At 39.5% G+C, this 21,650-nt stretch overlaps 1 protein-coding gene across 2 annotated transcripts in view; it reads right to left on the bottom strand.

Annotated features, from left to right (window-relative positions):
• The window catches only part of PCSK5 (proprotein convertase subtilisin/kexin type 5), a 271,693-nt gene that overhangs the window by 160,640 nt on the left and 89,403 nt on the right, over positions 1-21,650 (bottom strand). For both annotated transcript variants that reach the window (XM_063129354.1, XM_063129356.1), the window contains exon 7: positions 8,424-8,596. In XM_063129354.1, coding sequence (XP_062985424.1) covers positions 8,424-8,596 — 173 coding nt within the window. The remainder of the gene's footprint in view (positions 1-8,423; positions 8,597-21,650) is intronic.

The raw sequence follows: 21,650 nt of genomic DNA, 5'->3' as shown, positions 1-21,650 counted from the left end.
GTAAATTATAGATTTTTAAATCCACTCATAAAAGCACATCAAGAGATTTGTGAGAAATTCACTAAAAGTTTTTTTAAAAATGGATTTTCCTAATTTGCACTCCCAAGCCTTTCAATGAGCCAAAAAAGGGCCACGTTCCGAAATATGCATTTTTGTGAGCTTTCCAATGCAACTCGTCTCAGGAAAATAATACATATATGTACACAAACAATATGTATATTAATGTGTACAGTCGGAAAGATGTGCACAAAAAAGTATAAATTCCTATTCATCTGTTCATCATAAGTACATCAGAGCATCTTTTTTCTTCCTCTTCCTAACAGCAGAAACCACTTTTGAATTTCCCTCCACGTTTCAAAAGCACCATGGCAAATAAGGTACAGTGCAAAGCATAGAAGTCCCAGAAACTCAGAGTATGGCGCTTGCTTCAAAGCTTCGTGGATTAAGGGCACTGTGAAACATCACATATATCTGAGCAGCACATTTATTTTTTCATCAGGAGAAATTTGTTCAACTTCATTGCTTGTAAAATCAGGATATGCATTTTGTTCAGTCTAACTTGAGTGTGTGATTCATTAATTAGCTTAATCAGATTAATTATATTTGTTAATATAATATCTATCTGAAATAACTAAAATATGTATATTGCTAATAAACATAGTATTTAAATTGATTTTCCAAATATTTTAAATTCATTGTAGGGGTTTTATCGTGCTTTTCAATTCAAGCTGAAGAAGGCATTTTTGATACACTTAAATCTGTATTCTCTTTTGCTTACACAAGATGGTTCAATAAAAGCTATGATAATGCTACCAGAAACTCTTTTGCTAATATACGGATTTAAAATTTGGTTTCTCTCTACTTGAGATTTGTGTATTTTGGAGAAACTAGTCCTTTCTTGCATGGTTTAAACTTTACAATTAAAACAACCTTTACAATTAAACTTTACAATTAAAACAGCCTTACAAAGAAGTGCACACACAAAAAAACACCCATTTGTGTTATTTTTGTACACATTTTGATGCCATGATGAAGTTAGATCAGCCTTGCAAATAATAAGTTCACAAAAGTTACCAGCCTACTTATGGTTACTCTATGAGTATTTTGTAGTGCTTTTTTTTTCTTCTATAAAAAGCTATTAACTATTTGTACATGAATGTAAAAACAGGGAAAATCTAATTATACTTTCTCCAATCTTATACTTTGATAAGCACAGGTAGTTGATGTTATTTTAATCCCAGCTGTTATGAGAATACAAAACGATTATTTTAAAAGGGATTAACATTTATTCAGTTTCAAACAATTATTCAGTTTCAGAGTAAATCACATGCAGAAAAATCATGGCTCCTAAGCTTACAAACACATATTTTAGTAGATGCATCTGATCTGTTAAAAGTATGTGTCTCTTCTGGCCACTTTGCCACTTGATCTCTGATAGGAAAGGGTTTTTTGTTGCTGTTTTGCTCAGAGTAACTATAACTATAAGAACTCTAGGGGGGGCTGTCTACATGCGGGGAAAGCCCTGTGGTGGCTGTGGATCTGAGCCCTGTTAGTTAGACAATTCAAGCGCAGCTTCACAGCCACTACGGGGCTCCCCTATGATGCTCTGATTTGAAAAAGTCGGGTATTTACACTGACTTTTTCAAAGGGAGCGACATCAACACAGTGCTTCCCATATGTTACGTCACTCCGTGGCCAATCCAGGGCCAACCTGGGGGCGGAGCTTGGTGGAAGGCGATCAGCGATTGGTCGCCTTACACTAGGAAAAGAGCAGGGCAACTCCGGTATATGGATGGCCGCCCAGAAACCCCACGCTCCCTCCTCAAGATTACACCACCCCAGGAGAGCGGAAGTGTAGCATTGAGGAGGGAGGTGCTGCCAACCCAGCGCCATGAAGACAGCCCCTGGCATAGCCCTCAGACTCCATACAATGGCAGTTTTCTGGCTATTTTCTCTAAATAAAGTACCACCAAATTTATGCTACAGCTTCTCTATGAAACCCTCGGGACAAGGAAAATGTAAACAGGAGGAGATAAGAGCTCTTTCCAAAGGCAAGGACCTCATCCCCAGAGCACAGACAAATCTGTTGGGGAAATAATCAACTTAATTTACTGGGTCTTCTTAACTGGGTGTGCAAAAGATTTAAACAGAACAATTCTACTGCAGAAGGTTTCTTGTGCAGAAAGTATTAATACCAATAGGAATCAGAAAAAGACTCACGTTGGAATGGATTGGGAACATAACCAGTGCAGCTGTTTCTTGTTTGATTTTGGTTTGCAGGAAGTATTGACTCAGCTCTGCAATGGACAGCTGGGCATATTCAATGGAGTTTGTTTTTTAAGCTCCGAAGTGTTACATCATGCTACTGGGAAACGTGCTGCAAATCAGAGGTTTTAACTAATTGCCTGTCATGGGGGCAATTTCTAGTCTGGAATTGTGACCGTGATCTCTGTAAATGACATTTGCAATATCTATAAATGTTAGATTAGTAAGTACCTTTGAGCTGCATATAGCTGAGAATCAATTACCCTTCTGTTATGCCTCACTGGTTGATTAAAAATACCTGTTAACTGGGACACTTAGCCACCCAAGCTAAGATGAAACAGAAATCCAGGATTTTAAAATTTATGTTATATTACAACTATTTATATCCCAACTTTCAGCATTCCTTGATTTGGAAAATGACAGCTCCTGAGATTCAATCCATACTTGATCTGGGCATAGCAGAGTGAACTAGGGTGATAGGTGTCCTACTGTACAGAGGAGATCTGGCAGAGGACAATCCTCTATTTGAAAACATCCTCTGTTTGAAGGTGTGGCGTTACCAACATTTCTATTCCCTTAGGTATGTCTACGTGACTATGGCCTTAGCTAGACCTAAGGTTTATCCTGGGATTGTCCCAGGGTCATCCCTGCCTGCTCCTGGGATCCCCTGTGTGTCATTTACATGAACAGGGATGACCCCGGGATAAACCTTAGGTCTAGCTAAGGCCTATGTCTAGAGAGTATGGAATGTTGGACTGAGTGGGTGTGGCTGGTGATGCTGTGGAAAGGGGGTCAGAGTATATATATAGGGGAGCTGAGTGGTCTGAGGTGTTCGGTTGGTGATTGGGTTTGGAGGGTAGATGTGTTTAGCTGTGTAATTTCTTGTCAGGAGTTGTGTGAGGAGTGAGTGAAAATTATTAGATTTGTTATTACCAGTATTCTTAAGAATAGGCAGGATTTGAATAGAATTTGAAGGAACTAAGGACTGTAAACAACAAACATTTTCTTTATTTTGCTACCATAAAACCACGTGTCAGTTTGGCTGTGTCTCCTGCTCTATTGGTTCATAAATAAACACATTACATTAAACCTTCAGCCTGCTATATTCACAGAAAAGCCTTTTCCAAATCTCCTTACCTTTTCCTTCTGCTATAAGGGAAAGGTTATACTTTTCTTTTTGACCCTTCCTCAGGTATTTAAGTGGTGGTGCTTAGCCTGAGGGAGGTGTGCACATCAAAGCCTTGTGTGTGAGGTGGTGGTGCCGCAGAAGGGCTGTCCAGTCCAAGCCCAAATTAAAGATAAAGAATCGTAATAAGGGAGAGCTGGGGCTTTGAAGTTGCCCATCAACAGGTAGCACCCGGAAAGCAGGCAGAGCAGCACACAGGTCACCTAGCCAGTCTTCTACACTATGGTGAGATATTTTTTTGACAAAGACCTCACTTCCAGTTCTCAACTTCAGTTCATAGAATCCTCCCAATAAATTGTACGGAATCAATGTAAGGACTCAAAATCAAAGACTCCTTTTGTTGTAGTACTCCAAATTCTTTGTGCCCTCTACCCCAAGTAAGTCCTTTTGCTTGCTTGCTGAACCTGTCCCCTCATTGGTTGTTGGAACAGTACACTAAAGTTTACACAGAAAAGGCATTGACCCCTTTCTTTTAATGTTTATATTTGGGGACAGTGAGTCTCTCACAAAAAGTATTTATTTGTATTGTGCTTCTTTCTACTGAATTCTGTGTTCCATCTTTCCAGCAGGAATCGATGAGAAAAGTTATGGGAGAGGTTTTTCCAAACATAATGAGACTAACCTTTCTGTTCAGAGAAGAATGCCGTGAAGTGGCAAAACAGAGGGAGCCTCGGCTTATATACATTTATTCTAGTACAAGATTTGGAATGAACATAAAAAGAACCATGTTGGATCAAACTAAATGCCTCTACAGTCCAGTATTCTTTCCACAGTGGCCAACCAGTATCCCATGAGATGCCCACAAGCAAGAAATGAGTGCAACTGCTGTTCAGAGATAGTATGAAACTGATGGTTTACATACTTAGATCATGCCTCCCTTACTCATCTTTTTTCTTAGCTAAAAAGCCCCAAACATTGTACCGTTTCTTCATAGGGGAACTGTTACAGCCTAGCCCCGGCCCAACTTAGCTTACCACATGAAGTGAGAACATGCCCCACCTCTTCCTGGTTGTGGGACTCTCATGAGAGTTTGCCCACATCCCCACGATAGGTCATTCAAACTCTTGTGAGATATCACTCTTGCGGGAGTTTGAACTGGTCTTGTGAGAGTTTCATTGAGCCCTTGTGAGAATTTGAGCATACTCTCTTGAGAGTTTGGTTGGTCTCTCACAGGGTACAGCCGTGGCTGCAGTAAGAGGCATCCAATGTTAGGGCATGCAACTGCTCCAGAGAGGCCCACCAGTGGGAGAGCAGCTCTCCAGTGGGAGATCAGCATCCCACTGGAGGCAACCAGGTGGTGGGGTGGAATGGTGCAATTTCCTGTTCTGCTTCCTATAAAGGCCCATTGCTGTGCATTGTGGTAAGGCTGGCCCTGTTCCAGCCCCTTAATCATTTTGGTTTCTTTCTTCTGCATCTTCTTCAGTAGTTTATACATTTTGAGGAGAAGTGACCACAACTGTATTCTGAGTGTAGTTGCACAACAGATTTGCATAAAGCCATTATGAGACTGGCAGTTTTGTTATTGATTCCTTTTCTAATGATCTCCAACATGGAATTTGTGTCTTTCACAGCAGCTGCACATTGGTTCAATGTTTTCATTAAGCTATCTACCACCTCCAAGATACCTTTCCTGTTCAATCACAACCAGCTCAAATCACCATTCTGACTGTCCATTATAAGTTTGCTCAGGAGTCTCTGGTGAAGGACTTTGTCAAGAACCTTTCAAGAGTCAAAATAAACAAAGTCTACTGGATCGATCCTATCCATCTGCTTGTTGACACTCTCAAAGAACAGGCAAAGCTTAGTGAGACAGCATTTAGGTCAAGCCATGTTGATTCTTCTTTAGTAAGATTTTCCTTGTATATACTTAGCAATTTTATCATTAATAATGCTTTCTAGCAATTTACTTGGATGAGATGTTAAACTAATTGGCCTTGCAATTTCTGGACCCCACCTTGCTGGATGCTATTTTCAAAACTGGGTTACACTGGCCACTTTCCAGTCCTCTGGCAAAAAGGCTGATCTTACATGTTTTTGTTAGTAGATTGCAATTTTATATATGAGTTCTTTAAGAACTCAGGGATGGACATAATTTGGACCCAGTGATTTTTTTGTTTTCAGTTTGTCAACAGGGTCATTTCATGTCTTATCACAACGAATCATGTTATGTTTTATCACTACTATTTGCTTCAGTTCTTCGGGCTACCTTCTTGAAAAAGTCAGGCATGAGTATCTGCCCTAAATCTTCTAAAGTAAAGACAGACAAATAATACATTCATCTTCTCTGCAAACTCCTTATAATGCTTTAGCTCTCCTTTAATGCCATTGTCATCCAATGGTTTCACAGCCCTCCTCACTGGTGTCTTGCTTCTGATATATTTCTGATATAATGCTTTATGTGTGTATGTTCTGTGTTTTAGAATGTTAATTTTTTTATACTCGTTTTAATCTTAATTTTAGAATTTCTGTAAACCACCCAGAGAGCCCTGGCTAGGGGAGCGGTATATAAGTGCAATAAATAAATATAAATAAATAAATAAATAAATATATTTAAAGAACGTTTTATTGTTGTTCTTTCTTCTTAGGTTTGCTATATACAAGACATTAGTAATGAAAAATAAAACAGTTCTATATCCAGGTACAAATTTTTAATCCAAGACTTATTATTTCAAGACTTCTCAATTCTGGATGGAATGGGTATGGTCTTGTATACATATAATGCAGCTACCTTGCTGAATCTAAGCAGACTTGGGTCAGGTCAGTGCCTGGATGGGAATCTGCCTGGAAATCCCTATTGATATCACTTTGAATTCACTAGCAGAAGAAAGGCAGGATATAAATGTATGAAGTAAATAAATAAAACATAGCTGGGTAGTTGGTGAGTGTGGAAAGGTAGAAAACATAAAGCAGAGAAATTAGACATCAGAATGTGCAGTGCACTTCTATGGGTATTTATTCTGAAAAAATGGAGTGTGCATAGAATTGCAGCCATAGGCTACAGTTCTTCTATACACATTTACATGAGAGTAAGTCCTACTGAATTCAATGAGGCTTACTACTGAGTACACAGTTAGTGTCCATGTTTAATGTTTACAAATAAGTGATATAAATAATAAGTGCTTGAAAATTCAGTGCTCCTGCCTCTTCTTAAAATCTGAGTACTACTGTCCAGCTGGCAGACTTTAAAGGAACACTAAGCCTATTAAGATTACATGATTTGCCAAAGATACTGTAAAAAGAGAGCTGAATTGTTAGAACTAGAAGAAACAACAAAAAGAGAAGCGCACACTCTGTCAGAAAATGAATAGGGGATTGTTGAAAAGATCTAAGAGCCTTCTAGTTCAAACCCATAGAGTTAGTTGCACATAAGCCAATGATTTCAACATGCGTAGCAAAGGGTTTATAGGTGCAACGGCTGAAAGTGTGTTGGAATATGGACTTCACTATTACAAATGGCGCTTGGCTTCCACTGGAGAAATAACTACACCATTTCCCATTGCTGTATTTCCATGAAGAGAATGTCGTCCCTGTTCAAGTTTTGCCTGAGATGCAGCCATCGAAAGGCACAGGATCCCAGCAATGTTTTCTTTTTCTTTAAATAATTATAGAATCATAGAATAGGAAGGGGCCTATAAGACCACTGAGTCTAACCCCCTGCTCAATGCTGGAATAGCTTGCTTTTTGCTCCTTTGATTTCAAGTCATGCTGCTTTCTAATTTCTATACCAAAAAGGGAACCCAAAATATCTGTGTCTTTAAAATTGAGATGGACACATAAAAATTCAATAGGTGAATCACTTACCATCACTGCAACTCTTATCTGCCAAGTTTTTTACTGTTTAGATAGTTGGCATTATTATTTTAAAGCACTACAATGAAAGGGGGCCTCTAACCCTACCAGTTTTTTTTGAGTTCTTACATAAAAGTCTCTTTACTTCCAATGCTCTTGTCACTGACATGAACCTCCTTCACAAGTTATATGCATTAAGACAGTGGGGAGGGAATCTACACTACTGCTTTAAAAGTGCTTTTAAAGTACGTTTTGAAAACTGTATATGCAGTGTGCCCTGGGCCCCAACAGTTGTCAAAACTGTTATAAAGTGCTTTAAAGCAGTAGTGTAGATCCCCCCTGATGGGTAACATCTGGTCCATGGGCTCAATGCAGCCTATGGGGGTTCTCCATACAGCCTGCAAGCTTCTTCTACTGTTAGTTCTGATGACTGGTTGGAGTTAAAATACTATTTAAAGGCACTTGAGCTTGGTTGTAGGCTTGAAAACTGTTGCATAGAATTGAGCTGTCTGTTGCAGGTATGAAAGCTGTTGCACTGGATCTTACTCCTGAGTAGACAGACATAGAATGTTGTATTGTGTTTTGTATTGATGGGGAAATGTCAGAATTGCGAAGAATTACATCTGGCCCTGTCTAGTTTGTTCTCTCTGTCCTTGGTCCTGACCCATGCCCTTAGCCCTGCCCACTGATGGAATAGAACCCTTGAGACCCTACCCAAATTGTAATTTGGCCCTGGGCCAAAAAACATTCATCACTCCTGCATCAAGGGATTGTTATGTGATGACCGTGGAGTAGGGCTACGCTAATAACTGGCCCTGCACCCTGGATGCCCATGAATTGGTGCAGGTGTCTGCAGGAAGGACTCCTATGAATGAAGCTTAAGCACAGGCTTCCACACTATTGGGACTCCCAATTGTGCAGGGTCCCAATTGTGTGGAAGCCTAGATGTGAACAGCTGCTCACATGTAAGTTTCCTCACTGCAGATAGCCAGGCCAATGTGTAAATATCCAATGTGTGGGGCCAGTGGTGTTGCAGCCCTATGCGCCAGTCATCACATGAATACCCCTACATGTGTATAAAAACTATAGTTTGGAAATGGATGTCCAGTTAGAAAGCTATTGTTGTTGGGGTGGTGGTTTTTTTGCAAGTGCAGAAATAGAGTATGTGTGTGTACAAACATACCGTTCTGACGCCATTCTCAAAGGCCTGGCGTGTTAAAGAAGCAGGTCCATCAACTGTCTTCCCATCATCATCAGGACCCCAGCTAGCACTGTAGATATGTATATGTTGGGGATTGAGGCTAAGAGATTTTGCTTCTACCATGTCAGTAACATCACCATCTAGCATCCGTACTCCTTGAAAAGAAAAACAAATTTAACTGATTTGTTTATCAGATTTATAAGGCTGCCCATCAACAAATATTCTCTGGGCGGCTTACAGATCAAGACAAACATAAAGGATTAAAAATACAAAATACAACAATTTAAAACAACAAACAATAAAAATGCAGCATAAATCTACCCTTCTAGTTCAGACAGCATTAAAAAAATCAGTAGTTCAGATTAAAAAACATACTAAAACAGCGAGAGCCCAAGAAATGTTTAAAAGACTTGGATGAATAAAAAGGTCTTCACCTCACGCTGAAGAACATAAAGGTCAGGTAATTGTCTCTGGGGATGCTATTGCTTGGGTGTCACCACTGAGAAGGTCCTGTCCTTAGTAGCCACCCACGTCCCTTCATTTGGCAGGGACACATGGAACAGGATATCAAAGGAAAACCTTAAGATTGTTCTTGGATAAAGACTGGGATGCAATGCAGCTGGGAAAGTACAGTGCAGCTGGCAAAGCACTGGTATAATATGATAAAAACAGGGAGATGTCTCCACGTAGAACTCCAGTTTCTTAATCAAAGAGGCATTCTTTTATTTATTAAAAAAAATCTCTTTCTTGTCTTTCTGTCCATATGGAGCATTTATGACACACACATATGAGCAACCAGTATATCAGCAAAAGTATGAGATAAAACAGCAGCAGCAGAAGAATAAAACTGCCAGAATGTTTTTAACCATTATCCTGTTGTCTTGACCTGCTGCCTAAAAAGTGGTAGGGAAGAAGTAAGGCATTTCTTCTGGGACAACAAATTCTAAACCTTGGATGCTAGTATTAAAAAGGCCCTTTCAGGCAGTGTGTCTCTGGATATTGAAGTATATCTCCTAACCAGACTCGACATCAGGGGTTAGTACTGATGGCAGCCTGAGGCCTCAGCAGGGCCAACTACTAACCCAAAATGCTAACTAGAGGAACCTGGGCCTGGTGTTTTTCTCTGCATTGGAGACCAAGTGGCTGTGGGCTGGTGCCCACCATTTTAATTGTCCCACAAAACTTCTGGGAAACAACAGCAACACTACCTCAGGAATCCAGAGGAATTGTGGGGGAATTAAACTGGTAGATGCCAGTAGCAGCATCAGCTGGCTAAATGGGCTCCTCCTCCTCCTCTTCTACTGCTGTACCACCTGCCACTATCCAGTTAAGGAGAGTAGAGGTAGTGACCATCACCAAAGGGACCACTGGGAGATGGTCACTGAGACCCCACCAAATCTGGCCCTGGTCCTGCTCCTCACACTGAAAATCTTAGACACTGCCAGGAGATAATCTGTTTACAGAGACAGACTGGAAGCTGCATATGTACAACAATGAATTACTTATCTAAAATGTATCTTCATTCAAAGAATGGCAAGCAGGCCCATATTTCAATTTATACCAAAAAGGAGCTTCCTTATTCTCTTTTGAAATGTAATTTCTATCATGCCATCAGAGCAGAGGGTCAAATTAAAGGCTCACCAGGCTGTACAGGAAACCATGTCTTGACAACCCACAGTAAACATAGAGAACTATTTTCTCATCTCATCTAACAGTTCTATTTATAAACTAAATTAGCATCTTTTAATTATAAAATATAACAGCTTTGTTCCTGTCTTTGGTATGAATTAGAATGAGTGTTTATCTAGTTCTTAAAATTCCAATTAACACAAGCCTTTGCTGTTTTGTTGGTAAAGCTCTGCTTTCCCTTTTCCTTCCTCCCCCACCCCCGGTTCTAATTGATTTGAAATTGCATGATGAACATACTGCGAAGTTCACACAAAAAGCTACCCATGCTTCCTGAGATAATGCTTGTCCAAATACTGATCTCATTGTGAACTTTTCTTTATGAAAAAAAGAATAAACACTTTTTCAAGTCCCACTTCTTTCCAAGCTCTGCTCCCTGAGATCCTTTTCAGTGGAGATGCAAGAAGCTGATTCTGAGACTTTATGTGTGCAAAGCATGTGCACTCTATATTTGAATTAGCACTATAGTGAACCAGTACAGGTGGAGCACTATTTGCTATTTGTTGCTTGCAGTTTAACATGGCAACATATGGATGACCAAATCTTGGCTTAATAAACCAATGTATGTTCATACATGTGAACAAAGAGACTTCAGGCATGTCTACACCAGGGGAGGGAAAGGGGGAGGATCTAGCAATATGCTGATCGCAAGATCCTCACCATTGTCCACACGACGTCCAGGGAGGAAGGAGGATGTCGCGCCTGCCAATTTCTCCCCCCTTTTTTACTGAAGATGAGTGCACGTGCGCTCCAACAAAAAGGTCATTTAAAAAATAAATAAACCACTGCTCCTGCTTGTTGCCCCTGATGGGCACAGAGCGCCTGAAGAGCTCTGTGACCGGCTCCTCACGTTTACTCGTGAGGAGCTGAGATGAAACTGGGATGGTCATCCACACCTCTCGTGGTCTTGGGATGATCCCAAGACCATGGGAAAAATCGGGTTAAAAGCCATCCTGGTTATCCTAGGGAAATGAAGGGATCTTCCCTCCTTGCTCCCAGGACCCCCTGTGTGTCATGTGGACGCACAGGGGTGATCCTGGGTTGATTCCCGGGATAAGGCATGGTCTAGACACGCCCATTGTTTCTGCTTCCATGCAAAAGAGGAAAACAGCCGGGAAGCCACAGTTAACTATAGGTTCCCATTATATTTGAACTAGTAGACTATGTGTACATATCTAGGCATCCCCTACAATAGGCATAGGCAGACACCAGGCTTTTAGGTTCTACTATTTTTTAACAGAGCCCCAAGGTCCACCAACCACTGCCAAGGTGCAAAATAGTGATTTGGGCCGTACACTAAGAATGAAGGAACAGGTTTCTTGGAACAGGAATTTGTAATCAGAACTAAGATGTTCATTTCCTATGCTTTCCCCAAACTAACAAGTCCCTTCACAAACAACCCCACTCCTGATTTTCTCCCAGAATCCTAATTTATGGTGGAGGGGGGACTTTTTAGCTGTTGCTATTGTTTGAAAATTGGAATTCAGAAAACCTTGCCAATCTCCTGCAAATCACCTATAAATCTACCTGTAGAACTTGACCTAGCTTCTCCCACCTCTGCCATACATGGCCCTGGCCCCTAAAGGCCACTGAGTAAGTCACTCGCCTGATCTACTAAGTCTAGACCCCTATTATCCTACAAAATAACCTGCAGGACAGCAGCAAGACACTCCCTGTTATATACTTAGATATGTATACCAAAGACAGAAACATGAGGCAAATTCTACCCATAATAGAAACCAGGTAGTTACAACATTAAACATTTATTTATTTATTTATGGAACATAACATACAGAATAAATACATATTATAAAGTATAATAATGGTTCTATTTAATAACCTAATGTAACACCGTTCACTCCCCTCTTTAACATCCTTATCACCAGGCTTTTATTCATAATCTCCCTCTGATCCCATTTAACACCTCTGTCTTTGCTAACTTAATTAGCTTTAACTTTGGCCCCTAATTCCTCTCACTATATCTTTCCATCTTAACTCAGCTAACTTTCTCTGACATCTCACTTACTTTCTCTGTCCAAATTCTAATTGACTTTCTCAACTGACACTAACCCCACCCATGATTCTATTCTGGCCCCTGTTGTCAGTCATTCCTGCACTAATTCTTCTGTTATGCTATAACAGAAGAAACAGAGCATTCTTCAAAACATTTTGGCAAATGGTGGTAGGAAAAATGTAATCTTCAAGAGGCCAGTCAGTTTTGATACAGTGGAATCTGGTGCTGGCAAAAATCAATACACTTTTGGCCATAGATTTTAATAGCATTGTGATTTTACCTTCAATTTCCAAGGAACCACACAGAGTATTATATTTTCTTCCTCCCTCAGTACCAAATGAATTACTATGATTAAAAAGAAATTATTGATGACTGTAACCAATGATAAAAATGCTCATGCAACTGCTAAATAAAGAAAAAGATTTAAGTGAAAATAATAGAATTTAACAAAGGAATTTAGGCTGGAATGATATATTACAAAGGATATGTGACTACCACTGAAAGCAGAAGCATGTCTCCTGGTCTCCTGTAACTTCATACAAAATGCATGATGTTGTCATGATTTTGGTTTTGCTGCTCCCCTTCATTGATGGCTACTTGTGGCAATGGGGAATACAAAACATGATGGCATTTCAGTAGGGTGATCATATGAAAAAGAGGACAGGGCTCCTGTAGCTTTAACAGTTGTATTGAAAAGCGAATTTCAGCAGGTGTCATTTGTATATATGGGGAATCTGGTGAAATTCCCTCTTCATCACAACAGTTAAAGCTGCAGGTGCCCTGCCCTCTTGTAAATATGATCACAGTATAGCTCCTGCAGCTTTAACTGTTGTGATGAAGAGGAAATTTCACCAAGTGCGATATGCATACAAAGGACTCCTGCTGAAATTCTCTTTTCTATGCAACTCTTTTCTATGCAACAAAAGATACAGGAGCCCTGTCCTCCTTTTCATATGGTCACCCTAATTTCAGTACACATTTTAAAGTTCAGGTGTGAGAAGGAATAGGAGATGTAGGGTTGCTGTTTTTAGTGGCAACCAGATCTATTTCAAAACCTTTAGCTTCAGGCTCATTTAATGTTATAAAAATATCCTTGTACCTATAGAGAGAGACTAACTACATCTGTTTCATCATAACTCAGATAAATTGTTTTTCAGTCAAGTTTTAGCCTAGCCCAATAACAAAGTATCTACGTCCCATTGTAACTTCCAAAACAATAATGCAGCAACAATAAAGAGCTACCCCTTGCTATTAAAAACATTTCTATGTACTAGGGCTACAAAAACTAACAAACAAAAAATGAAACTGACAAGCACTGTAATAATAAAAACTGCCTCACTGGGCCAAATCAACAATCCATCTAGCACAGCAACTCACTTTTGATAATATCCGGTAGCATATAATCATTTACTACTTCCTTTTCTCTAATGCTTCAATGTGTACACTGGCTTAAATCCAAAGGTGTTCATGGATAAGTAAAAGGAACTTCTATTAATGCCAGGGGGTTCACATATTCACAAATATTCACTATTCTCCTTTCTGCTGTAGCCCCCTGTGCCATTCTAGAGGGTTCCCAACTCTCAGGAGTGGTTTCCAGGGACTCTTCCTTGATGTCGGTTCACATTAATTAGGATAGAACTCTTTCACAAGAAGATGTGTTAATAACTCATCTTCTAAGGTAAGAGACATTAACAGTGGAGATTCACATGTTGCAGAAGCAGTAAGAGTGGAGGTGTGGGTGATTAGACTATCCCATTTCTGCATTTCCGACATAATATGCAAAAGTGAGAACATTTTCTTTTACCCTGTGCATTTCTTCTCTAGCTTTGTTTTCAAAAACAGCTCAAAACATATCTTTTCTTGTGCCTTTCCGTTTCTTCTCGTTAAGCTTCACCCCAATTTAGTGTGGAGAGAAAGCACTTCTGGGTCATTTGTGACAGATGACACTGTTGCCAATCAGCAGCAAACCCCCACCATAAGCAGCTTCCCTCTGAAAAAGCACATTTTCAGAAAGTCCTTTTAGTGCATCTTTCCCCCCTTTAACGTGGCTCCTGGGCGGAGCTGCTGCAGTGTGCCCTGTGCCCCTGCATTAAAATCTTGGGTATGCCTATTTCTGTGCCCTGACTGTGACCTCATCAAGGGATGGGGCCACCCCATTGAGATGAAGGAGACTCTGTTTCATAATAGCTCAGCAGTGCTCTTTCAAGTATTCACAAGCGCGCAGTAGCTGCTTCACCCATTGAGATCAAGTGGCTTCTGTTTCCCATTCACAATATCAAGCAGTGCTCTTTTAATCTTTTACAATATTGCAATGCTTGATGGAAGAAGAGAGGTGTAGAGTAAGCTACAGCTGCTTAATTCAGCGCTTCAAGTAAACTTCACTGAGCAGCATCTATGGGGTTGAAGATGTTCAACTCTACTAGCTGGACTCTGCCCACCCAACATAAGAACATAAGAACACAGGAAGTGCCCTGATGCTGGATCAGACCAAGGGTCCATCTAGTCCAGCACTCTGTTCACACAGTGGCCAACCAGCAATCGGCCAGGGATGAACAAGCAGGACATGGTGCAACAGCACCCTCCCACCCACGTTCCCCAGCAACTGGTGCACACAGGCTTATTGCCTCAAATACTGGAGATAGCACACAACCATCAGGGCTAATAGCCATTGATTGCCTTTGCCTTCAGGAATTTATTCAACCCCCTTTTAAAGCCATCCAGTTTGATTGTTGTAGTAGTGAGTTCCATAATTTAACTATGCACTGGGTGAAGAAGTAATTCCTTTTATTTGTCCTGGATCTCCCACCAATCAGTTTCATGGGATGACCCTGGGTTCTAGTATTTTGAGAGAGGGAGAAAAATGTTTCACTATCCACATTCTCCATACCATGCATAATTTTGTATACCTCTATCATGTCTCCCCTTAGCCTCCTTTTTCCCAAGCTAAACAATCTTAGGTGCTGTGTGACTCATGAAAGTGGATTTTTAGGAAGTGTATACTCCACTTTTCTTGCTTCATGTGCTGCTGATAAACCAAAACCGATTTCATGTAAATCCGGATAAAACCAGAATGAACTTCTTATTCTGTTTCCATGTAGACTGGCCCTTAGTCTCTCACTTCTGGTTTCGCTTTTCCCTCCCCATTTTTCTCATGTGTCTTGTCTGATTCAGACTGTGAGCCTGCAAGCATGGGCACAATATTATAGCACCTTGTATTTAGTCTTTTAGGCACATATCTGAAGGCTCTGCTCCAAGTGGCTACCAGGGGTGGTTCCACAGAAGTGGTATTATAAGGTGTTCAAGACTCAAGTGGGAATGCCCTTTGTTTTCTCTGCAATATTCCATGGCTCAACTGCCCTCATCCATAGACTTAACTGCTAGGCTGATACAGTTATTTAAAAACTTTCTTTTAATTTACTTGAACTTTCATTTAATTTTCAATGTATATACTTCTTTACTAATTTATTTTGGGTGGCCCCATCTCACTTCCAAATTAACAGGTATGATTATTCAACATTATAAATAAAATCATAGTTCATTGAATAAATGCAGGTAGATTATGCAAAACACTAAACTGTGTATACAGAGAAGTTGCACTGAAAGTAAATAATTGCTATTTAGCAAGCTATATCCTCCATTAATTTATACCAATACTGTTGGTGAGTAGGAAAATCCACTGAAGTAACATAGCATTAGAAAATAAGAGAAACTCGTTTGTTTCTCAGGATTCGGTTTTGTCCCCCATGCTATTTAACATATACATGAAACTGTTGGGAGAGGTTATCCGGAGTTTGGGAGAGGTTATCTGGAGTACGCTGATGACACCCAACTCTACTACTCCTTTCCACCCAATTCCAAGGAAGCTGTTTCTGTGCTAAACTGGTGTCTGTTGGCTGTAATGGACTGGATGAGGGCAAACAAATTGAAGCTTAATCCAGACAAGACAGAGGTGTTCCTTATCGGTCGAAAGCCAGTCAGGGAATAGGGATTCAGCTTGTGCTGGATGGGGTTACACTCCCCCTGAAGACACAGGTCTGCAGCTTGGGTGTACTTCTGGATTCAGCCCTGAGCCTGGATGACCAGATTTCAGCAGTGGCCAGGAGTTGGGGGACATGAACAGTCCACACAGCATACACTCCAACAACGTGAAGTTTTTTGGATCGTCACTCTAAAGACAAAATCCCCAGTTGGCCTAAACAAGGAGATTAATTGGATGGCTATGCACTAGGTCTAATGACTATAACTCTGACTATAACAGTTGTTTTATTTGCAACTGTATTGGTGACACCTTGCTACCTTTGCTATCTGCTATGCATGTCCTTTGAGCCTAATTTGCAATTCAATTGGTAATGCTCACCTGCAGGGACAATTAATTTATATACAAGGAATATTTCTGATAGCTACAGTTAACATGACAATGAGTCCCATTCATCTATTTGGAATGATGAATTTTAGTTCTTTAGTTTTAGTTCTGGTCAACAGCATAATTAACCCTAATTTACTACATCTGGGCTTTAACTACCTTCAGCAGTACATAAGGATCCTAACAGCTTAGCAGTTTGTCTCTACTAGCAGCCTGAATAGTAACATACTGAAGTATCACAAGTAGTGCTAGACCTGTTGCATGTAAGTATTTTAGCTTTAAGTCAATTAGATTTAAATATACATTATCATTCTACCTCAGTATATAGCAATTTTTTCAAAAACTATTACTGTAATTACCAATTCCCTAAATATGTTTTCTGTTTATACCTTCAATTCTAGAAAATAGCTCTTTGTCAGTCCTAAGCCACCTTATCAGGTGGGACAGGATGGCATACATAAAAGCCACTAGCTTGAGAAACAACCTGAATCCAGTAGGCTTTTTATAGCCTTTTTTTTAAAAGAAGCAACAGAATAGTGGTAAATTGAAACAAAGATCAAGAAGGAATAAAGATTTTTGATTACTCTGTACAGCACCATGTACATTGATGGTGCTATATAAATAAATAATAATAATAATAATATTTTTTAAAAAACCCTGTAGCTCCAGCATAAACATGAATGTAGCTAACGTTATACTCTCTTGACTTGCAGGCCAAAACGATCCAAAAACAATTTTCTGAACTTCATATGTATGTTAATTTGAGTATACCACTGAGGAAGACCATATTGGGTTGAAACACGTTTGGTTTTATTGTTTTTAATTGATGGTTTTATGTAATACTATATAGTTAAGAGGTTCTTGAAGTATACTGGATAGCTTTGGTACATAATATATTAAAGGCACCTTTAGCAATTACCTGTATATGACCATTGATAGTGACACATGCCTTAGTTACATCCCAATTACTGTAACACGCTCTACGTGGGGCTGCCTTTAAAGTGTATTTGGAAACTTCAGCTGGTTCAAAGAGCTGCAGCTAGATTGCTGACTGGGGCTGGTTACAGGGAGCATACAACTCCGCTGTTAAAACAGCTCCACTGGCTTCCAATTTGTTTCGGGGCACAATTCAAAGTGCTGGTTATGACCTATAAAGCCCTATATGGCTCGGGTCCAGGTTATCTGAAAGACCGTATTCTCCCTTGCAAGCCTGCCTGCGCTTTAAGATCTTCAGGGGAAGCCCTTCTCTCAGACCCACCACTATCACAGGTGCGCCTGGTGGGAAGACAGGGGAGGGCCTTCTCAGTGCCTGCTCCAGTGCTCTGGAACTCTCTTCCGAGGGAAGCTAGACTGGCTCCCTCCCTGATGTGCTTTAGGAGGCAGGCAAATGCTTTTTTTGTTCCGGCAGGCCTTTGGTGAATGATCTGGACCTTTGTCTGTGCCAAGGACTTTTAAAATTGTCATTTTAAATGTTTAAATGTTTTAATATTGGAATATGTTTAATATAGTTTTGTATATCTCTATTAGTTTTAAATGTATATGCTTTAAATTTTGTAATGCTGCCTTGAGGCCCAGCATTGGACAAAAGGCAGGTTATAAATAAGTATTATAAATAAATAATGATAATAATTGCATAGGTAGACATGCACAGAATGCAAAGGGGTTGGATCCAAGTTTATGCTGTTTCAACTGTACTGACAGAAGAGGACTTGCTACATAGAGAGTCAGAGACCCTGCTGAATGGGATAAGCCAAGGGGTGTGCGTGTAGGTGTAGGGGGGGAAATCCCCAAAATTCAAATGGAGGGACCTTACACAAGCAGAGCCCTTCCCCTTGCAGGAGGCAGATTCTGGATCCAACCTATAACATGTAGGCCAGAATCGTTAAATGTGTTGGGTACAGATCTACTGTACTTGGATCATGCATGATGGTCCTTAAGCATAGGTTAAGGTTCAATGTGCAGATAACAGAACAGCTCAGTTGTTGCAAATAGGCATGATCTGGATGCTCATTTTAATATCTGCATAATATCAGCATAAGAAGGAAAGCAAGTCCCATAGAACGATAGATGCCATTGGTTTAATTTCCAGCTCATATATTGTAGCTACACCTGGCAAGGACAATTATCCTGAAGCCACCTTCTATCCAAGTCTATTTGATTTACTTTCTGTTAGGAAGAAAAATTATTCACAGCTGAATGTGAACATTGTTGTGCAAACTGGCTGGGAGGGCATGAGCATCTGAATACATATCCCAAAATACACATCATATTTAACGTAATGGGTAGCATCTGCATTTGAATGTACATCCAATTTATGCCCTCATTTTCCAAAAATTAGGAAAACTGAGGTACTACTCCATAGTGTTTCGACAAATATCAAAGACCATAGATGTTGTTGTTCTATTTATTTAAATACAGATAAGTAGAAACATGGAAGATTTTACAAATCCTGACAAATATTTATATGACCAACAAATTCACAGCCAGGATACTACCAATACTTAATATTAGAGATCATTTGCTCATGTGTACCATTAGCCTTTCTCTGCCTAAAGATGTGTCTACCACATGAACATAAACTGGTTTAAAAGCCAAAGATTCCCCCAGGAAGCACTCAGAGCCATTGCTCTTTGAGGGTATGACGGGTCTCTAATGGAAAATACTTAGCAATACTTTCTAGAAGCCCTCTTTGTATCTAGAGCTAGTAATTCTAATAAGGAAACAAAAATATAACTAAATATTTCTCCTTCAGGGGATTAAATCTTTCACTCCCTATTAGTGAATAGATCAGAACTGCATACTTAGAAAAGTAAACAGGTTCTGAGGTGAATTAAGGTAGTGCCCTCTGCAGAGCTTTCTGAGAGAAAAGCAGAAATCCTGAACACACTAGAAAGTCAGTACCATTGAACTCCGAAGGACTTAATTTGGGCTACGCATGCTTACAATTGTGCTGCACCTCATTTATATGTCGCTATATGAAAATTGGGTGTCCACCTGAAACGGGTCCATGTGCAGAAGTGGCAGTGGGGCTGACTGCTGGTCCCACCAACAACAACAATACATGGCTCCTTAGTTTCATACCTGAAGTCCAGATATTGAGCAAGGACGTCAACATAGAGGAATTGTATGCAACATCAATGTTTGAACACTGAGGGCTATGACTAGTGAACATGTGATATTGGGGACAGGGGCAGAAGGTACAGTTCTGCTTTTCTGTGTCAGTTCAATCTTAAGTCTGTTCCATCTTGTTTTCTGAAAATTTTTAATTTAAAATGCACAAGAATTGCTTTTAAATTCTATGCATTTCCCACAATTAGTGGTTTAAATTTCCATAACATTTCCCCATAAAATATGCATTTTTGAGCCATGAACTGTATCACAGAATTTGGAGAATCACACAATCTGAAGAATAATTGCATTCTTTTCCACATAGTACTCTGGGAGGTGCAAATTAGGTGTGTTTGTTTAAAAATGTGGATTAAACACATTTGTCCAACATTCTAAGCCATAGGACTCACCAAGTTAAAAAACAAAACATACTTCTGGGAAAACATGCTGCTAAGCTACAAACCTTCCATGGTTTTAAGCCTGTTTAACACATGGTTTTTCAAATGTGTGTGTTGGCGTGTGGGTCAGACAGTGAAAGAGACAGTCAGCCTTGACAATGCAGAATTCTTCCAGGTGCAGCACAGTTGTTCCCTTTTATTGTTAAAGGTAAAGGGAGATCTTAGCGCTGTACCTGGCAAACACTATTCATTATTCAATAGTATTTTATTTCAATATGCAAACACTATTCATTATTCAATAGTATTTTATTTCAATATATTATGTCTGCAACATACTTTTGCATTAAATATCACTCTTAAGGTCAAAGTGAGCATTTTTCCTAGTTCACATTTACCACCTTTTAAATTTCATTGCTTTGTTTCTTCCTCTGACTTACAATTCCCTACCCACAAAAAACTACCTCAAACAAAACATGGACTCTTAGTTCATCCATTACAACAAGAAATCCTCACTGCAGAATGGAGTGGTCTCTAATATTACCTGAGTTTTTCCCCCTCTGATCTCCACTTTATAATAAATTGAGTTTCTATTCAGAAAGTTGGACAGTGAAATTTAATTTTAGTCAGTTTAATGGAAATATGTGAAGAACTGGAAGTGGACAGGAGGAAGTGTATTTATCAGAGATATTCGAAGTTCTTCTACAAAATAGTTGGAGTTTAACCATTTTCACTGCCCCTAAACGACATGGATACAATAATCCTCATACATTAGTCTCCACCTACGTAATGAACTAAACTAAAGGGTAGATTCTACCTCAATGTAAAACACTAGCCTATAAATAAAGAAATAAAGATGCAAATAATTTCCTTTCAAACACTTAGAGTGTTGCATTCCTCATATCCTTCACGTTGCTGTTGTCGAAGGAAAGGATCATGCAAATTTGGCATATACTGTACAAACGCACATGCAATTCACACACTCCATCTACTCATGGGATCCATGAGGAAACAGTGTGTGAATGGGCACTTAGATTAAATCAACATTTATATGTCTTGATGCGAAAATATACATTTTCTATTTCTAGAGTGAAATCATATAGATTCTTCAACTAGATTTGTATAAGTTAATTCATATATCCCCTGCATATTAAATATATATGAGAAGCTACATATGTGACCTATCTACCATGGAAAGGTTACAAGAATATTTGTTTAAATGCAGTGGAAAACCATATCCCAAAAACATGATTGGCTGTCTAAAATCTTTGCTCAAAATTTGTAAAAGCTATCAAAGACACTCTAGTTGTTCATTCCTCCCTAGAGCAGAGACGTTTTCTTCCTAGAAACATAGGCAACAGTATTTTAACGTAGGTCATGAAATGTTGAGCTGTGGTGAAACTCTTTTAAGTAAGAATTATGCGAAAGCCAATGTAAAAACCATCACTGGCTTTTCTGGTCTCTGTAGCAATTTAAAAGAGCGGTCTTTGAGCAAAAACTTGTATAAATTACTACTATATGCCACCACACTATAAGATTTTCCTATTAAAAGAGTTCATCACTTTCTTCTTGAAGTATATATTACATCTTGTTCAAAAATGTAGAAATGATACTTGTAGCACAATCTGAAACATGCGTACTCA

The sequence above is a fragment of the Elgaria multicarinata genome, chromosome 6 (genome assembly GCF_023053635.1).
Source record: "Elgaria multicarinata webbii isolate HBS135686 ecotype San Diego chromosome 6, rElgMul1.1.pri, whole genome shotgun sequence".
Lineage (NCBI taxonomy): Eukaryota > Metazoa > Chordata > Lepidosauria > Squamata > Anguidae > Elgaria > Elgaria multicarinata.
This window is presented reverse-complemented; position numbering and strand designations above follow the sequence as displayed.